Raw genomic sequence first — 15,644 nt, 5'->3', positions numbered from 1 at the left:
AATCCTAAAGGTAGCTACCGGGTTTAACACCCCCACCCAGAATGTTCACTAGACGGAAGGGCTAGTGGGCGTGGTGTTTAGTACTTCGAAGTTTATATGATTATTATACAGACGAGATGTTCTGTTCTGGGGATATTATTATGCGCATTATATGTTAAGGTCGGTTACCAAGTCAAGCTATGAAAGCAATAAAAAGTGAATGTTATGTATCGAGAGGATGATTTTATACACAGGTTATGTGTATGTTATTTTTGTGCACGGAATATGTGTACGGTTACTATAATTTATGAAAAATGAATTTCGTACATGAGAAATGTGTACTGTATTTAAAAGATATCGCATGTACATTACATGTGGGTATAGGATTCGGGCCCATTTGTACCATGCAGGATTTAAATCTTGTGGTCTATCAAAATGATGAATTTTATTGTTTTAAGATAAACCTATGAACTCACCAACCTTTTGGTTGACACTTTAAAGCATGTTTATTCTCAGGTATTAAAGAAATCTTCCGCTGTGCATTTGCTCTAATTACATGGAGTCGTTCATGGCATATAGAGGTCAGAACATCGCAATGGGACCAACTGTTGAAGACTTCGTCCAGATAGATTAGGACGGGTCATTTCAATTGGGAGTGTGCCTTTAACACATCCTAGCCAAGCCGCCATATTTTCAGTTTCAGATTTGGAGACCCCGAGACCATAAACGCAACTCTTACGAAAATTTATTTTTAAACCCGATGTCGATTCAAAGCATTTAAGAATTTTAGTAAGATTTTGCACGTTGCGTCTATTCCATTTGCCAAAAAAACAAGGTGTCATCCGCATATTGTAAGTGTGTGACACGAACAACCCCTCGCCCGATAGGAATCCCCGAGAAGCGATTATATGAAGCGGCCAATTTAGTTAGGTGGTTTAAACCTTCGGCCACCATGATAAATAGATACGGGGATATGGGATCCCCTTGTCTCACGCCTTTCTGTAAAGAAAATTCTTTTGTTGGGGACCCGTTGACTAAAATTGAGATAGAAGCGAATGAGAGGCATGCGTATATCCATTTTCGCCAACGTTGACCAAACCCCATTAGCTCCATGATTTCCATAAGAAAGTCCCAACTAATACTATCAAACGCCTTCTCGAAATTGACTTTAAAGAAGAAGCCTTTTGTTTTAGTTACCTTGACATCGTGGAGTACCTCGTTTGCAATTAACACGCCATCGGGAATATAACGGTTTTTAATATATGCACTTTGCTCGAAACCGATGACTGGGGAGATAACCCTTTGAAGCCTTTTAGTCAAAATTTTTGATAATATTTTATAAAGACAGCCGATTAAACTAATTGGTCGATAATTCTAAACTAATTGGTCGATAATTCCCGAATCCTAGTGGGTCGTTCTTTTTTGGTATTAGCGCGACAAATGAAGAATTACAACTTTTTGTTTAAACGTATATTTACTTATATTATAACGTATTTTTCTCAATTAAATTCACAATCGACGATAAATTACAATCAAAACACGTGTAATAAATCAAAAACATAAAGATTAAATATTTACATTTGTTATAATCTATATTAAATTGACAAAAACGTCGTTATATTAACATTTCATTTGATATCCAACGGATATCTATCAACCCGCTTAATCCTTTGGACATGGATATGAATCGATGAATTAAAATTAATTTAATATGTATATGAATATGATTAGATAAAAGTTAAATAAATATGGATGTGATTCCACACATTGCCATCCTAATGACAACCAATAAATCACCTTAGTATATTTAGAAGAAAATATCTAGAACGTAAAAGCATATTTACCAAACGCTTTATTTTATTTAATTAATCCCTCATCAACTCCAAAAGTAGTACATTAAAGTGAAACAAAACAAGACCAATACCCTTTCTCACCTACCAAAACCATTCTTGATAATCTAATATCTAATATTACATTCTTGATAATCTAATCTAATATCTAAACCATTCTTGATAATCTAATCTAATATCTAATATTACATCTTATGACTATCTACATACTTACAATACACATACCCTAACAAAATTCAATAATCCGACTTTAATATTTGACATATTTTTTTTCATTAAAGGATCCCTCTAGCAAAGTACCAAGTGCTTAGTTCTTACAAAACTTTAATGGCCATAGAATGTAATCCGGATGACATTTTTATGTTCTCAACCAAATCAAAGGTAAGCAACGAAACCATAGGCCTTGACAAACGATTCGAACGCTCAACGACCGACAACATATCAGGAGACAAAACAGGTCCAGACTCGCGTACACCATGCCATTTCGCTTGCATATATTTGAGCTTTCGCCATGGAGCAATATGCATTTTTTGGTCTTTCATACACTTTTTTGATGCTAAGCATAAAATCTTGATCAATGATTCAAGTCTTTCAGTCTTTCCAACATATATTTCCGGTAGCCGGCTTATGAGACTATTGTATTCTTGACTAGCCTTAACCATCTCGAATTCAGCTCGAAAATTTACCTCAATAATCACTCTTACAACTCCTTTTTTAGAATTTGAAGTGTCCACTACTTCTATATAGGTGTGTTCACCTGATAAATATTTTCCGTCATTAATCAGTAACAATTTAACCATTTGATCAATTATTCAATTAATTAAAACATTTTGTCATAATCTTGTACCTGCTGGAATTTGTTTTAGATTAGCCCATTTAGCCTTACAAATGCCAGCGTTATAGCCTGCCTTTCGCAGTCGATTAGAGATCTCTTTTTGGAAACACAATCGGCAACCATCAACCGTTGTCTTATTACAATCACAACCACCAACCGTCATGGATTTTATCTCCTTTACTATCTCTTTAGTGTCCTGCCTAATTTTCGACTCGAATGAACTGGTCCTAAACAGAGTGTCCTGCAATAATGTTACAAAATTCATATAGACATGCCCCTTGATCAATTAATAGGATACTGCTAAATGAATGACCCTTTGATTTGTGAATTAGTAAAATTTACCTTGAGAAGTTGTTCTTGTGACTCCCAAAACAATATGTTCTCCTCAGGATCACTTGGATTTTCATCTTCTTCTAAATCGCCACTATCGTAGCTCTCACCCGAATTGCACGAACCACCCGATGAAAGTTCGGTTTCTTCAAGGAACTCGAAGATCATATCGGCTACATTTTCGTAATTGTTAGATAAATTTATGTTATCATTATTTATATGAGCTATTGTTGTGGTTGCTCGAGCCATTTGTTTATGTTTAAGACTTGTGGATTGAAACATGTTTGTTGAATATGAACACACTTGCAAAGAAATAATGTGGCTTTTATAGTAAAATTTTAAGGAGTGCGTGGGGCTCACCAGTATGACGTGGACGAGTTATACGCTTCGTGCACACTTAGGTATGTTGTTTTTGCCATGTTGGATCATGACGATAGTAAAGGCTTTCTGCTTTCTTTATATTACCATCTTAGATTAGAGTATTACAGTACTTATTATTATTTCGTATTAAATTATTAATTATTTCTACATCTACATTATTATTATTATTATTATTATTATTATTATTATTATTATTATTATTATTATTATTATTATTATTATTATGTGTTTCTAATCCTTAATACCAAACGATGTTAGAACTTAGAAGTTTGTCATTATTTAATTTATATTTTGGTGACGTGTAAACTTTGTTACAAAACTTATCGGCTTGTTATGATTTTTGTTTAGAAAAAGGGGTACTTTAATTATTAAAAAGTGTTATGATTTTTGTTTAGAAACGTGTTTATTATAGAAAATTATAAAGGTTGTCGACTTGCTATGATTACACATTATTGGTAGCGATTGCTTTCTACGCCCATTTATTTACTTCATATTTATATAATGTAACATCACAATCTTTTCTTTTCTTTTTTTATCCTAGGATTATTTATCTTTCATTAACTTATGTATTTAATTTAAGTCATTTTACGAACCGACTAATTTTAATAGGACATTAATATATCATGGGTTTTTCAAAGATATGCGGCCAACCATTGTTTAGTTTTTTCTCGTAATTCATAGTATTGCATTATTTAGATTTTCAGATTATTTTTTAGCATGATTTAGTAACAATATAAGAATTTGAATGTGCTACAATTTTTTTCACAGATATATAAACAAAAACAAAATTCTGAAGCTAGGTGATCCACAAATATATAGTCAATAAAAATGCTCGTAGACAATAACGGATCCAGAGTCGTTTTAGTTTATCATTTAATTGGTTTATGAGTAGAGGAAAAAAATAATGTAAGTTGGTACTAGTGGCTTTTAAGTCATTGTAATTGTTTTGGTTGCTCCCCTCCCTAGTGTCTCGCTAGCGAGGTGGTTGTTCTTAATAATATTGTCATTCAAAAAAATATCATTAATGAGATTATTGATAACTTTTTCATATCATTATCTATTATGGATTATCAATATTTCTAGAAATAGTTTTCCTAAGTAATGACAATAATGATGCAGTTAATAATTTGATTAACCGTGTTGATAACAACTTTAAGATGACAAAAGTAAATTAAGGAGAAAAATGAAGATACATTTAAGATAAAAATTATGATTGTGATTAACAGGTTAGATCCAGGTCAGACTAGCCAATCGGAAGAGATGAGTGACTGGTTCGGATATACTCAACATGTTCGAATATTGTAATTAACCATTGCACTAGTATTCAAAGTTATCAATATCAATTTTTTATTTTTTATAATAATGCCCACTTGATTTATTATTCTAATATTTCGCGGAAACCAGACTGGGTAATGTGTGTGGGGCTCACCCTAGCTGCTTCATACGGTATCCTGTTTTCTACGGACTGGTTGTTTTTCTTGAATATTCATTTGGCATTACATATTGTATACTTCGTAATAGTTATGTAATGTAATTAAGAATCAAGAATTTATATATAAACTAGTACTCCGTATATAAGAATAATATGGATGTGGGGACTATTCAGTTGATCATTCAATCACGAGTGTATGATTGCAACATTTAATTTTTAGTTACAAGTAGAGGCGGATCTAATATATATCGTGATGGATAACCATGTGTACTTTTCATCAGATTAACGCAACGGACAGTTAAAAGTAAATATATTCTATATTACAAAACATGCACACGATTGACGGTTCCAACAAGATCCAATTACACCACTAATATTTGTCAAAATATATAAATTCACAAAGTGAGTAAACGTTATACCTTTCTTGTAGAACTCGGTTGATGAAGAGAAACTTACGATCAAAAGTATGACCGTCTCTTTGGATAGTCCACACTACACTTCAAATGATCGTCAATGGATGCTAGTCCAAACTCCAAGTAACGTATTAATATAATCAAATTATATTAATACAACAAAATTAATACTCTCGTATATGTATTTCTCTTATGGAAAACAAAAGAAACAAAAACAATTGTAGTTTGTTTTCAAAGAAAAAGAACTTTGATTGAATTAGAAAACAAACAGAGAACTTTGATTGAATTGGTATGTACGTACACCTTCAAACTAAAGTTTCTTTTGAGTTTTATTTTGCAGTACCTCTTAGCCCACCATCTCTTACTTGTGTATATAATATTTTGTTTATTATAAATAAAACTTAAAAGTTAACTGCCAACTCCAATAGTTAGTAGCATATTTAGTAGCCAAAGACATATTGCCAAATTAATAATGTTTTCAATTATATTTTTCTTCTTCTAGTGGTTATCAAATAATTGGCATTTGTTTGATTAATTTTGTTAGTTAATTAATTAAACAATTAATTAATTAATTCACAAACTACAATTTATTTTGTTACTTGAGTAATATATATACATCATATATATATTTCTTTTGACGTCTAGGTGTATATGTGTGTGACCCCGAAGGCTCAAATGAATTTAGCCATATAGTTGTATATTGTATCTTGCACACAAATCCTACAAACTCCCACTTGTGCATGGTACAACACCAACTAACTATACAATCAATGGATAGCGTCTAGCAACACGCCATTGTTCCTAAATTCACGTGAAGGTAGTTTCTCAGAACTGCTTATAGTAAGTGTTAAATGTCATTCGTCCTTTTGTTTCATATACTTTAGTTAAACTTGAGATATGGATCATCGTGTGATGACCCGGGAATTTCCGACCAAATTTAAACTTGATTTTTATATGTTTTCGACACGATAAGCAAAGTCTGTAAAGTTGAATCTCTAAATTTTTTTTTTTTTTGGAACATTTTACATGAAACCATTTGACCTTTGACTAATCCCGATGATTCACGAACCATTGCTTGTAAATATGTAGATATATATAAATATGTGTATATATAAATATATGTATAATATATATAATAACATGAACATTAATAAACTATTATATAACATTTATTGTTATAGATAAATATGTACAGTAAAATACATTGTAATAAAAACTATTATTTTATATATAATATATGTATATTACTTGTATATATATTGTTATATTTAAATTAATTAATTAATATATATTTATTTGAGTAGTAAATTTTGTTATTTAAAACTGTTTATATATATACATAGTGTATATTAAATATAATTAATTTTGAACTTAAATTGTAAATGTCTGTAACTTTCGGTTGACGTTTAATTATTTTTAAAATATGTCTAATATATATATATATATATATATATATATATATATATATATATATATATATATATATATATATATATGAAGTTTTAAAATAAAAGTTGGTACATAATTTGATTAAAAAGATAATACTTTTGATAAATATTTTTTTTTACCTTTTCAACCTAAGTTTTTGTACTCCGTACATATAAATTGAAACAGAAAATAAACAATTATCAAACCTTTTTGATCAGGTTTCAAACAGTTATTGAGTGAAATAATTAATTATATTTAACCTAAAAGTTTGGGATTTTTAGGAACACTTTTATCCATAACTGTTTAGCAATGGACACCTCGTGAAAACTGTCGGTATATCCAAAATAGGTGGCTACTACACTGTTGTGCACGAATCCTAATTCATTCATGCTTATTACTATTTATTAGTTAAATATTATTTATAATTCTTAGAATCTATATATATAAGGATATATATATACGCACAGCACTTGAGGTTGTTTGATCATCACCATCTACCACCATGTCCTAACACCCAAGACCACCATCCATCGTCGGCAACCATATCATCACACACCATCTTCAACCATTGAAACCCACTTCATTCTTTCTTGACTTCTACTTTTGTTTCATTTATGTTTTGCTAATAATAAGTTTCTATTTCAGGTTAAACCGTACCCAAACAACCACCACAAACCATCATTGGACACCACGTTATCATTTCTAACTGCTTCTGTCTAAGTCTGTTTGATGTTATCGCTGTATGAGCACCATCACAGGCTGCTGCCTATTATATTTTTTTTTCTTTCCGTTTTCATCATGAAGACCCGACACCATCAAGATTGTTACTGCTACGCTGCTGCTGTTCGCCTCCAGAAACCACATTACTGTTTCTGTTGCAGCGAGAGATAATGACGATGATCGTGAAATGGTGAAATGGTAGGTGATACATGTTAATAAGGTGATGAAACACGATGAAGGTAATGATGATGAAATCGTGACTAGATAATGGGTGAGGATGCATGATGATGATGTCGAGAGAGGACGATGATGATAATGAATCATGATAAGATGGCATGATTATGATGATACAAGTGATGATACGTACGATGATTGAGAATGAGGAAAGTGATAATGATGATTACGAAGATGATGATAGGTAATGGGTTTCGTTATTAAATCAATTTAGAACCGATGATAATTATGATTGTGCTTACGATTATATTAGATTATGAGGATACATATCATGTTAGCGAAATTAGATTATGAAAATACTAACTGATGATGACATTAAATTAAGGATGATGATGATGGCGAGTATGGTGTAAGATTAATGATTGATGATGGTCTTGTCGATTTAAAATCAAAAAAAGAAGAAGAAGATAGCAGTTAAAGGGATAAAATTTTTAGTTTAGGTATTATTACAGAAAAACAGAATCACTTGAATGGTTAGGGGTGGTGTTGATGAACGAGAGGTCGGGTGTTCAATCCTAGGCTTCAGCAATATATTTTTTTTAATTAAACAACTTGCTGTTAGGCTTATTGTTGGACTACAAGTTCCTGCTGGGCCAAGATTCAATCTATATTTTCAATGGGCCGTAAATTACTTGTTATTGGGCCGGTAATTTCAGTTGGGCCGGACTCATGATGATGAAAAATTGTGAAAGAATGATGATGATGATATACGTAAATGGTGAATAAATTATGAAAATGAAAACAGTTATGAGTTAAAAGGATTTAGGGAGTAATTAAAACAGAAATTGAGAAGTAGAGCATTGGTTGGGCGTGTGTTGAATAAATGAGTGGTCGCGGGTTCAATCCTTGTTGGTGACATCTTATTTTTAAAGCTTGTTTTGAGGTAGTTTTACATTACCAAAAATTATTATTATTATTATTGTTATTATTAATCATTGATATTATTACTTGTATTATAATTATTATTATTGTTATTATTATAATTACTAACATAAATATTAATAGAATTATCAAAATTATTATTTTTATTATTATTATTATTATTAATAATATTATTATTATTATTATTATTATTATTATCATAAGTATTAGTATTATTATTAGCAGTATTATTATCATTAATATTATTTTTATCATTACTAATATTATTTTAGTATTATTATAATTTTAACAAAACAAACGATATGTATATATATACAAAATATATTTAATACATATAACATAACAAAATTTATATTTTTATTTATTTTAAATATATAAAATGAATATATGAAACATATAGGTTATTAATATAAAAATGATATAACTAATATATATATATATATATATATATATATATATATATATATATATATATATATATATATATATATATATATATATATATATATATATATATATATATGTTCGATTTCAATTATATGTGTTAATATATATATAAATGATATAGGTTCGTGAATCCGAGGTCGATCCTGCATTGTTCAGTTGTTCAATGCCGTCATATGTATTTTTACTACAAAATACAGTATTGTGAGTTTCATTACTCCCTCTTTAAATGCTTTTGCAATATATATTTTTGGGACTGAGAATACATGCACTACTTTTATAAATGTTTTACGAAATAGACACAAGTAATCGAAACTAAATTATATGGTTGAATGATCGAAGCCGAATATGCCCCTTTTAGCTTGGTAGCCTAAGAATTAGGGAACATCACTAATTTTGAGAATTAGTGCACGCCTAATTGACGCGAATCCTAAAGATAGATCTATTGGACATAATGAACCCCATCCAAAGTACCGGATGCTTTAGTACTTCGATGTTATTTTTATCATGTCCGAAGGATTTCCCAGAATGATAGGGGATATTCTTATATGCATCTTGTTAATGTCGGCTACCAGGTGTTCACCATATGAATGATATTTTTGTCTCTATGCATGGGACGTATATTTATGAGAACTGGAAATGAAATTCTTGTGGTCTATTAAAATGATGAAAATGATCGTTTATGATAAACTAATGAACTCACCAACCTTTTGGTTGACACTTTAAAGCATATTTATTCTCAGGTATGAAAGAGATCTTCCGCTGTGCATTAGCTCATCCTAGAGATATTACTTGGAGTCATTCATGACATATTTCAAAAGACGTTGCATTCGAGTTGTTGAGTTTATCAAGATTATTATTAAGTCGTTGATAGTTTGATATATTATGAAATGAAATGCATGCCTGTCAACTTTCGATGTAATAAAAGTTTATCTTTTAAAAACGAATGTAATGTTTGTAAAATGTATCATATAGAGGTCAAGTACCTCGCGATGTAATCAACTATTGTGAATCGTTTATAATCGATATGGACTTCGTTCAGATGGATTAAGACGGGTTATGAAACATCGTTCATTCTCATTTGTTTAACAATTTTATTTCTCGATCTTAGAACTGAATTAGATCACCAAATTAATTAAGTATCATCTTAATTACATCTGGGTGCGGCCACACAAATATCTTATTCATTCATCGAGGAGCTCAAAAGTATCTAACTTCAAACATTTTGGAGGAACAAATTCTATATTGCGTACACGTGTCTCTCACGAGCTTTACATTATACCCAATAATGGCATTTATTACAGCCTTATTCAGGACATCATTTAACCATATCAAAGTACAATATTCCACACATCAAAACCGGCGTGCATCTCAAGTCTAAGGACATAAAGACATAATCACTAATAAAATTCACTACTGACAACGATCCATGTAGTGATATCTCGGTTGGGTCATTCCAATATCCATCATCAATGAATACATATGAATTTGGTCTCTACAAGTTAATTATTTATCATCAATAAATATAACCAACATTCATATTAATCTTAATTCATGTTATTCTCATAACATGATTGATTTATGGAGATTTTGAATAATCAACAATTACTCATGGATTAAACATGTTAATATAGAACACATTGATATAAATAAAAATGATCATACCATCAATATATCAATTCATTATGATAAAACTGTTTAATGTTCCAAAAATATCCAAATACTAAATTACAAATTAAAAAGATCAGCAGCATAACGAAGTCCAATACTACTAGCATGATCATCATGCTTGTTGTGTGTCATGGGCTTCGTGAACGGGTCTGCCACATTATCATCTGTATGAACCTTAAGAATACTAATATCATTCCTCTCAACAACTTCTTGATTGTAGTCAAAGTTTCGAAGAATGTGTCTGCTACCTTTACGTACACGTGATTCTTTCGCAAGTATAATAGCACTTGAATTATCACAGTACATTTCCATGGGGGATTCAATGCTGGGAACTACTCCAAGTTCAGTAATAAACTTCCTAATCCAGACAGCTTCTTGAGCAGCTTCTGAGGCAGCAATGTATTCTGCTTCCGTTGTAGACTGTGCAACTGTGCTCTGCTTTGAGCTTCTCCAATCAACTGCCCCGCCATTCATGACAAAGACATACCCTGACTGGGATCGAGAATCAACTCGATCAGTTTGGAAACTAGCATCTGTATAACATCTAATACTCAACTCTTCTTCCAAACCACCGTAAACCAAAAACATATCTTTAGTTCTCCGCAAATACTTAAGAATGCTCTTAACAGCAATCCAATGTTCTTCACCTGGATTCTGTTGATAACGACTTGTCAAACTTAAGGCTAACAAGACATCAGGTCTAGTACATAACATGGCATACATAATGGATCCCATAGCCGAAGCATACGGAACACATTTCATTCGTCTTATCTCATCAGGCGTGATAGGACTTTGAGACTTGCTCAAGGTTATGCCCTTTTGCATGGGCAATGCTTCGCGCTTGGAGTTTTGCATGTTAAATCTTCGTAAGATTTTGTCAATGTATGTACTTTGACTCAAACCAATAAGCCTTTTGGATCTATTTCTATAGATCCCGATTCCTAGAATATACTTAGCTTCTCCAAGAAATTTCATGGAAAAACATTTTCCAAGCCAAGATTTGACATCTTGCAAAGTTGGAATGTCATTTCCAATAAGTAGTATGTCATCAACATACAAGATCAAGAAGACAACTTTGCTCCCACTAGCTCTAATGTAAACACAGGGCTCATCTTAGTTTTGAGAAAAACCAAACTCTTTGATTTTCTGATCAAACTTAAGATTCCAGCTCCTGTATGCTTGCTTTAATCCATAAATGGATTTTAGAAGCTTGCATACTCTATTAGGATGCTTTGGATTTACAAACCCTTCCGACTAAACCATATATACGTCCTCGCTTAGGTCGCCATTTAGGAAAGCGGTTTTCACATCCATTTACCATATTTCATAATCATGAAAAGCAGCTATGGAAATAAGTATCCTAATTGACTTAATGCTCGCAACTTGTGAAAAAGTTTTCTCATAATCAATTCCTTGAGTTTGAGTATAACCTTTTGCCACCAACCGAGCCTTAAAAGTGTTTACATTACCATCCATGTCAGCTTTCTTCTTAAAGACCCATTTACACTCAACTATTTTACAATTGGGTGGAAGATCAATCAAGTCCCATACTTGATTTTCTTTCATGGACTGCATCTCTGTATTCATAGCATCTCCCCATTTCTCAGATTCTAAACCTGATATGGCCTCACGGTAGCTAGAGGGTTGATCATAATCCCCTAGACGAGATTCATCTGAATTAATCAGAAGATTTAACCTCTCAGGTTGATGAGGAGTTCTACTAGATCTACGAATTACAGGTGCAACACGTTCTGGCTCACCAACAGTGTGTTCAGCTTCAACGTGTGGTTGGCTAGTGCCTTCAGAAGGTATGTACTTTGTGATTCTTGAATTTCTTCAAGATCTACTTTACTCCCACTGACATCTTGTAAGAGAAGATCTCTTTCAAAGAATTCAGCAAAACGAGCAGTAAACACTTTGTTTTCAGCTTGGTAGTAAAAGTAGTAACCCATTGTTTCTTTTGGGGATCCCACAAAGTGACATTTGATACCTCTGGGTTCTAACTTGTTTGAAGTGTCACGTTTCACATACGCTTCACAACCCCAGACTTTCAAATAAGACAACTTAGGACTCTTTCCATGCCATAACTCATATGGTGTCTTTTCTACCTTCTTGGTTGGAACTATATTGAGTATGCGTGCAGCAGACTCTAATGCATAACCCCAAAAATACATTGGTAGAGTAGTTAGACTCATCATAGATCGAACCATATTAAGTAAAGTTCGATTCCTCCGTTCCGACACACCATTGTGATGTGGTGTGTAAGGTGGAGTGAACTGTGAGTGTGATGACCCGGAAATTTCTGACCAAATTTAAACTTAATCTTTAACGTTTCTGACACGATAAGCAAAGTCTGTAAAACTGAGTCTCAAAACTTTTGAACTATTCAATTACCTTTCGATGGTTCTCAACGATTCGTGAACAATTATATGTAAATAGATACATATACTATAACTTGAAAACTTAACAAAGTGTTGAGTATATGATACTGTGCATTAAACTTATTGGTTTGATTATCTGATTGATATATTTAACTACGGAGTTAAAAGATAATGCCAAACGATTGAATTAAAAGATATTTATTAAGTCTCTTAATGATTATGATATTGTTACGGGTCTCTGTTGTGAGGACCACACTGATTTGAGAAATTATTCCTTTTTAACTGTATTCGGAATAAATGATAAAGTGTTTGTTTAAATAACGTAATTTGGACACATACAATAATTAGAATATTAATTGTTAAGAATTAATTATATGAATAACTTGCGATATGTATTTTAAAACGTGTTTATAAATATTGAGAATAGATATTAACTTGGTTATGAAACGTTTGATAAATATTATTATATTAATAAATAACGAGACAATGATTTATAGAAGTAAATGACCAAAACACTCAAAGATTAAGATATACTTTGAGTGGTATAGTTTATGGATAATTTAAGGCTATATTTTGACAAAGGTACGAGTCACAAAACGTAAATTGCGAGTTTTCTAAGCGTACGAAAATGCGTTCGAGAAACCGGAACCGAAACATAAGTCGAGTGACAACGTACGAGTCATCGGAACGAAAATTACAAGTCAACTATGCACATGAATTTAATATAATATATAATTAATTATTTAAATTATATATATTATATATATTATATTTAATTATGTCGACAAACAAGAAAACAAAAAATATGTGAGCTGGATCTGACGGCCATGCGATCGCATGGGAAATAGGCATAAAATCCATGCAAGTGCATGAGCTCATGCAAGTGCATGAAAATTGCACTAAAATCCCATGCACTCGCATGGGGTACTTTTTCAGGCCAAGTCCTATAAATTGAACGATTTCGGGTTCTGTGATGCACTCTATTCACTTCTCTCTCGATATATTTATATATATTATTATTATTATTATTATTATTATTATTATTATTATTAAGATTAATATTATTATTAATCTTATTATTTTTAGTATTATTAATTAGTATTATATATAAAATACTACGACGAGGTTATGAGCGTGTCACTTTCAAAATGGGTTTTTCAAGCGGGATAGAGCTAAGGAAAATATGGGTTATAGCTATGGAGGTTATGGGTAATGTACGTGGGTATTATTGGCAAATCAAACCTAGTGTTTATCGTCTCCGTTACGTCTACGTACTTCCCTACAATATTGAATCTCAATATTGATACGTAAGCACTCATATTTTATCTTTTATATATTAATAGTGTATCCATGTCTAGTGCTCGAGTATATATGTTTATGCGTGCTTGTATGCTAAATTTCATCGTTAAACAGTTTATGATAAATCACGAATTAAATACATATATTACTGGTAAAAGGTATATGATATACATGTTTTTGGAAAGCTGGCGAAAAATCAATGACTTTTCATTTAGATATCGAAGAGTTTCGATGAACGGATTAAAAGATATGATCAACTGAATTATGATTGACGTTAATTGAAATTACTTTTGAATCTGCAATTAAGATTTAAACAACTTGTTTACGAGATTGATAAATTGGATTTTTGAATATTACCAACCGAGTAAATGAATCCTTATATAAGGTACGTCTCATTTTGCTAAACTATTGTCAAAAATTGACTTTTTGAAACGACTTTGGATAATTTTTGTATGTCGATCTCGAGCATTAGGATTGTGATACACTATGACCAGACCTAGCTTGATAGACATTTATTGACCAACATATGTTCTCTAGGTTGAGATCTACGATTATTTGATATTCCAAGTTTTGGTCTCATTACGATGAACAACTTTATATGCTGCTAAGGTGAGTTTCATATGATCCCTTTTTAATTGCTTTTTCAATATATATTTTTGGGCTGAGAATACATGCACTTTATTTAAACGCAATGGATACAAGTACATACTTAATTCTACACTGAGTTTAAACCGAAAATCCCTTAGCTTTGGTAACTAGTAACTGCCAGTACATAGGATGTGGACTGGTGGGCGCGAATAACAGTATATGGATCCATAGGGTTTGACATCCCCGTCCGAGCTAGAGCACTAGCCTTTTAACGGACGTGTGTTATTTGAGTTTAGGACACGTTGGTTTGCGTGTATTAAAACGAATGGGGTATTTATCATTATAACGTTAAAGCTTAGTTATCAGGGTGCTCTGTTACGTAGAATCTATTGACAAACTTTTGATAAACGTTTCTGGATGAAACAACTGAAATCTTGTGATCCACTTTTATATACAGATTATGCGAAACACTAAAACTATGAACTCACCAACCTTTGTGTTGACACTTGTTAGCATGTTTATTCTCAGGTTCCCTAGAAGTCTTCCGCTGTTTGCCTATATGTTAGACAAGCTATGTGCATGGAGTCTTACATGACATACTTGTCAAGGAAACGTTGCATTCACCAAATCATCACCATGTATCTTATTTTGACTGCATTGTCAAAGAAAGTATCATTGTAAACTATTATATTACGATGATTGTCTATATGTAGAAATTATCAGATGTCGAAAACCTTTGATTTAAATATTCATTTATGGTGTGCCTTTTCAAAAGAA

At 31.7% G+C, this 15,644-nt stretch overlaps 1 protein-coding gene across 1 annotated transcript; it reads right to left on the bottom strand.

Moving 5' to 3' along the window:
• Positions 1–1,836: 1,836 nt before the first annotated feature.
• On the bottom strand, positions 1,837–3,264 carry LOC139856297 (uncharacterized). The gene is made up of 3 exons (XM_071845469.1): positions 3,007–3,264; positions 2,677–2,905; positions 1,837–2,586 (listed from the first exon to the last, which is right to left on the bottom strand). The coding sequence occupies exons 1-3, from the start codon at positions 3,241–3,243 to the stop codon at positions 2,144–2,146; spliced, it is 909 nt and encodes a 302-aa protein (XP_071701570.1). The 5' UTR covers positions 3,244–3,264; the 3' UTR covers positions 1,837–2,143.
• Between the last annotated feature and the right edge of the window lie 12,380 nt (positions 3,265–15,644).

The sequence above is a fragment of the Rutidosis leptorrhynchoides genome, chromosome 1 (genome assembly GCF_046630445.1).
Source record: "Rutidosis leptorrhynchoides isolate AG116_Rl617_1_P2 chromosome 1, CSIRO_AGI_Rlap_v1, whole genome shotgun sequence".
Lineage (NCBI taxonomy): Eukaryota > Viridiplantae > Streptophyta > Magnoliopsida > Asterales > Asteraceae > Rutidosis > Rutidosis leptorrhynchoides.
Note: the sequence above shows the minus strand (reverse complement) of the source record. Positions and strands in the feature narration are given on the sequence as shown.

Excerpts from the sequence above, each read along its gene's own strand:
- LOC139856297 (XM_071845469.1), bottom strand. The coding sequence starts at position 3,243 with ATGGCTCGAGCAACCACAACAATAGCTCATATAAATAATGATAACATA. Across the intron at positions 2,906-3,006 it reads CACAAGAACAACTTCTCAAG|GACACTCTGTTTAGGACCAG; the intron begins GTAAATTTTACT and ends ACATTATTGCAG. Across the intron at positions 2,587-2,676 it reads TCTAAAACAAATTCCAGCAG|GTGAACACACCTATATAGAA; the intron begins GTACAAGATTAT and ends AATATTTATCAG.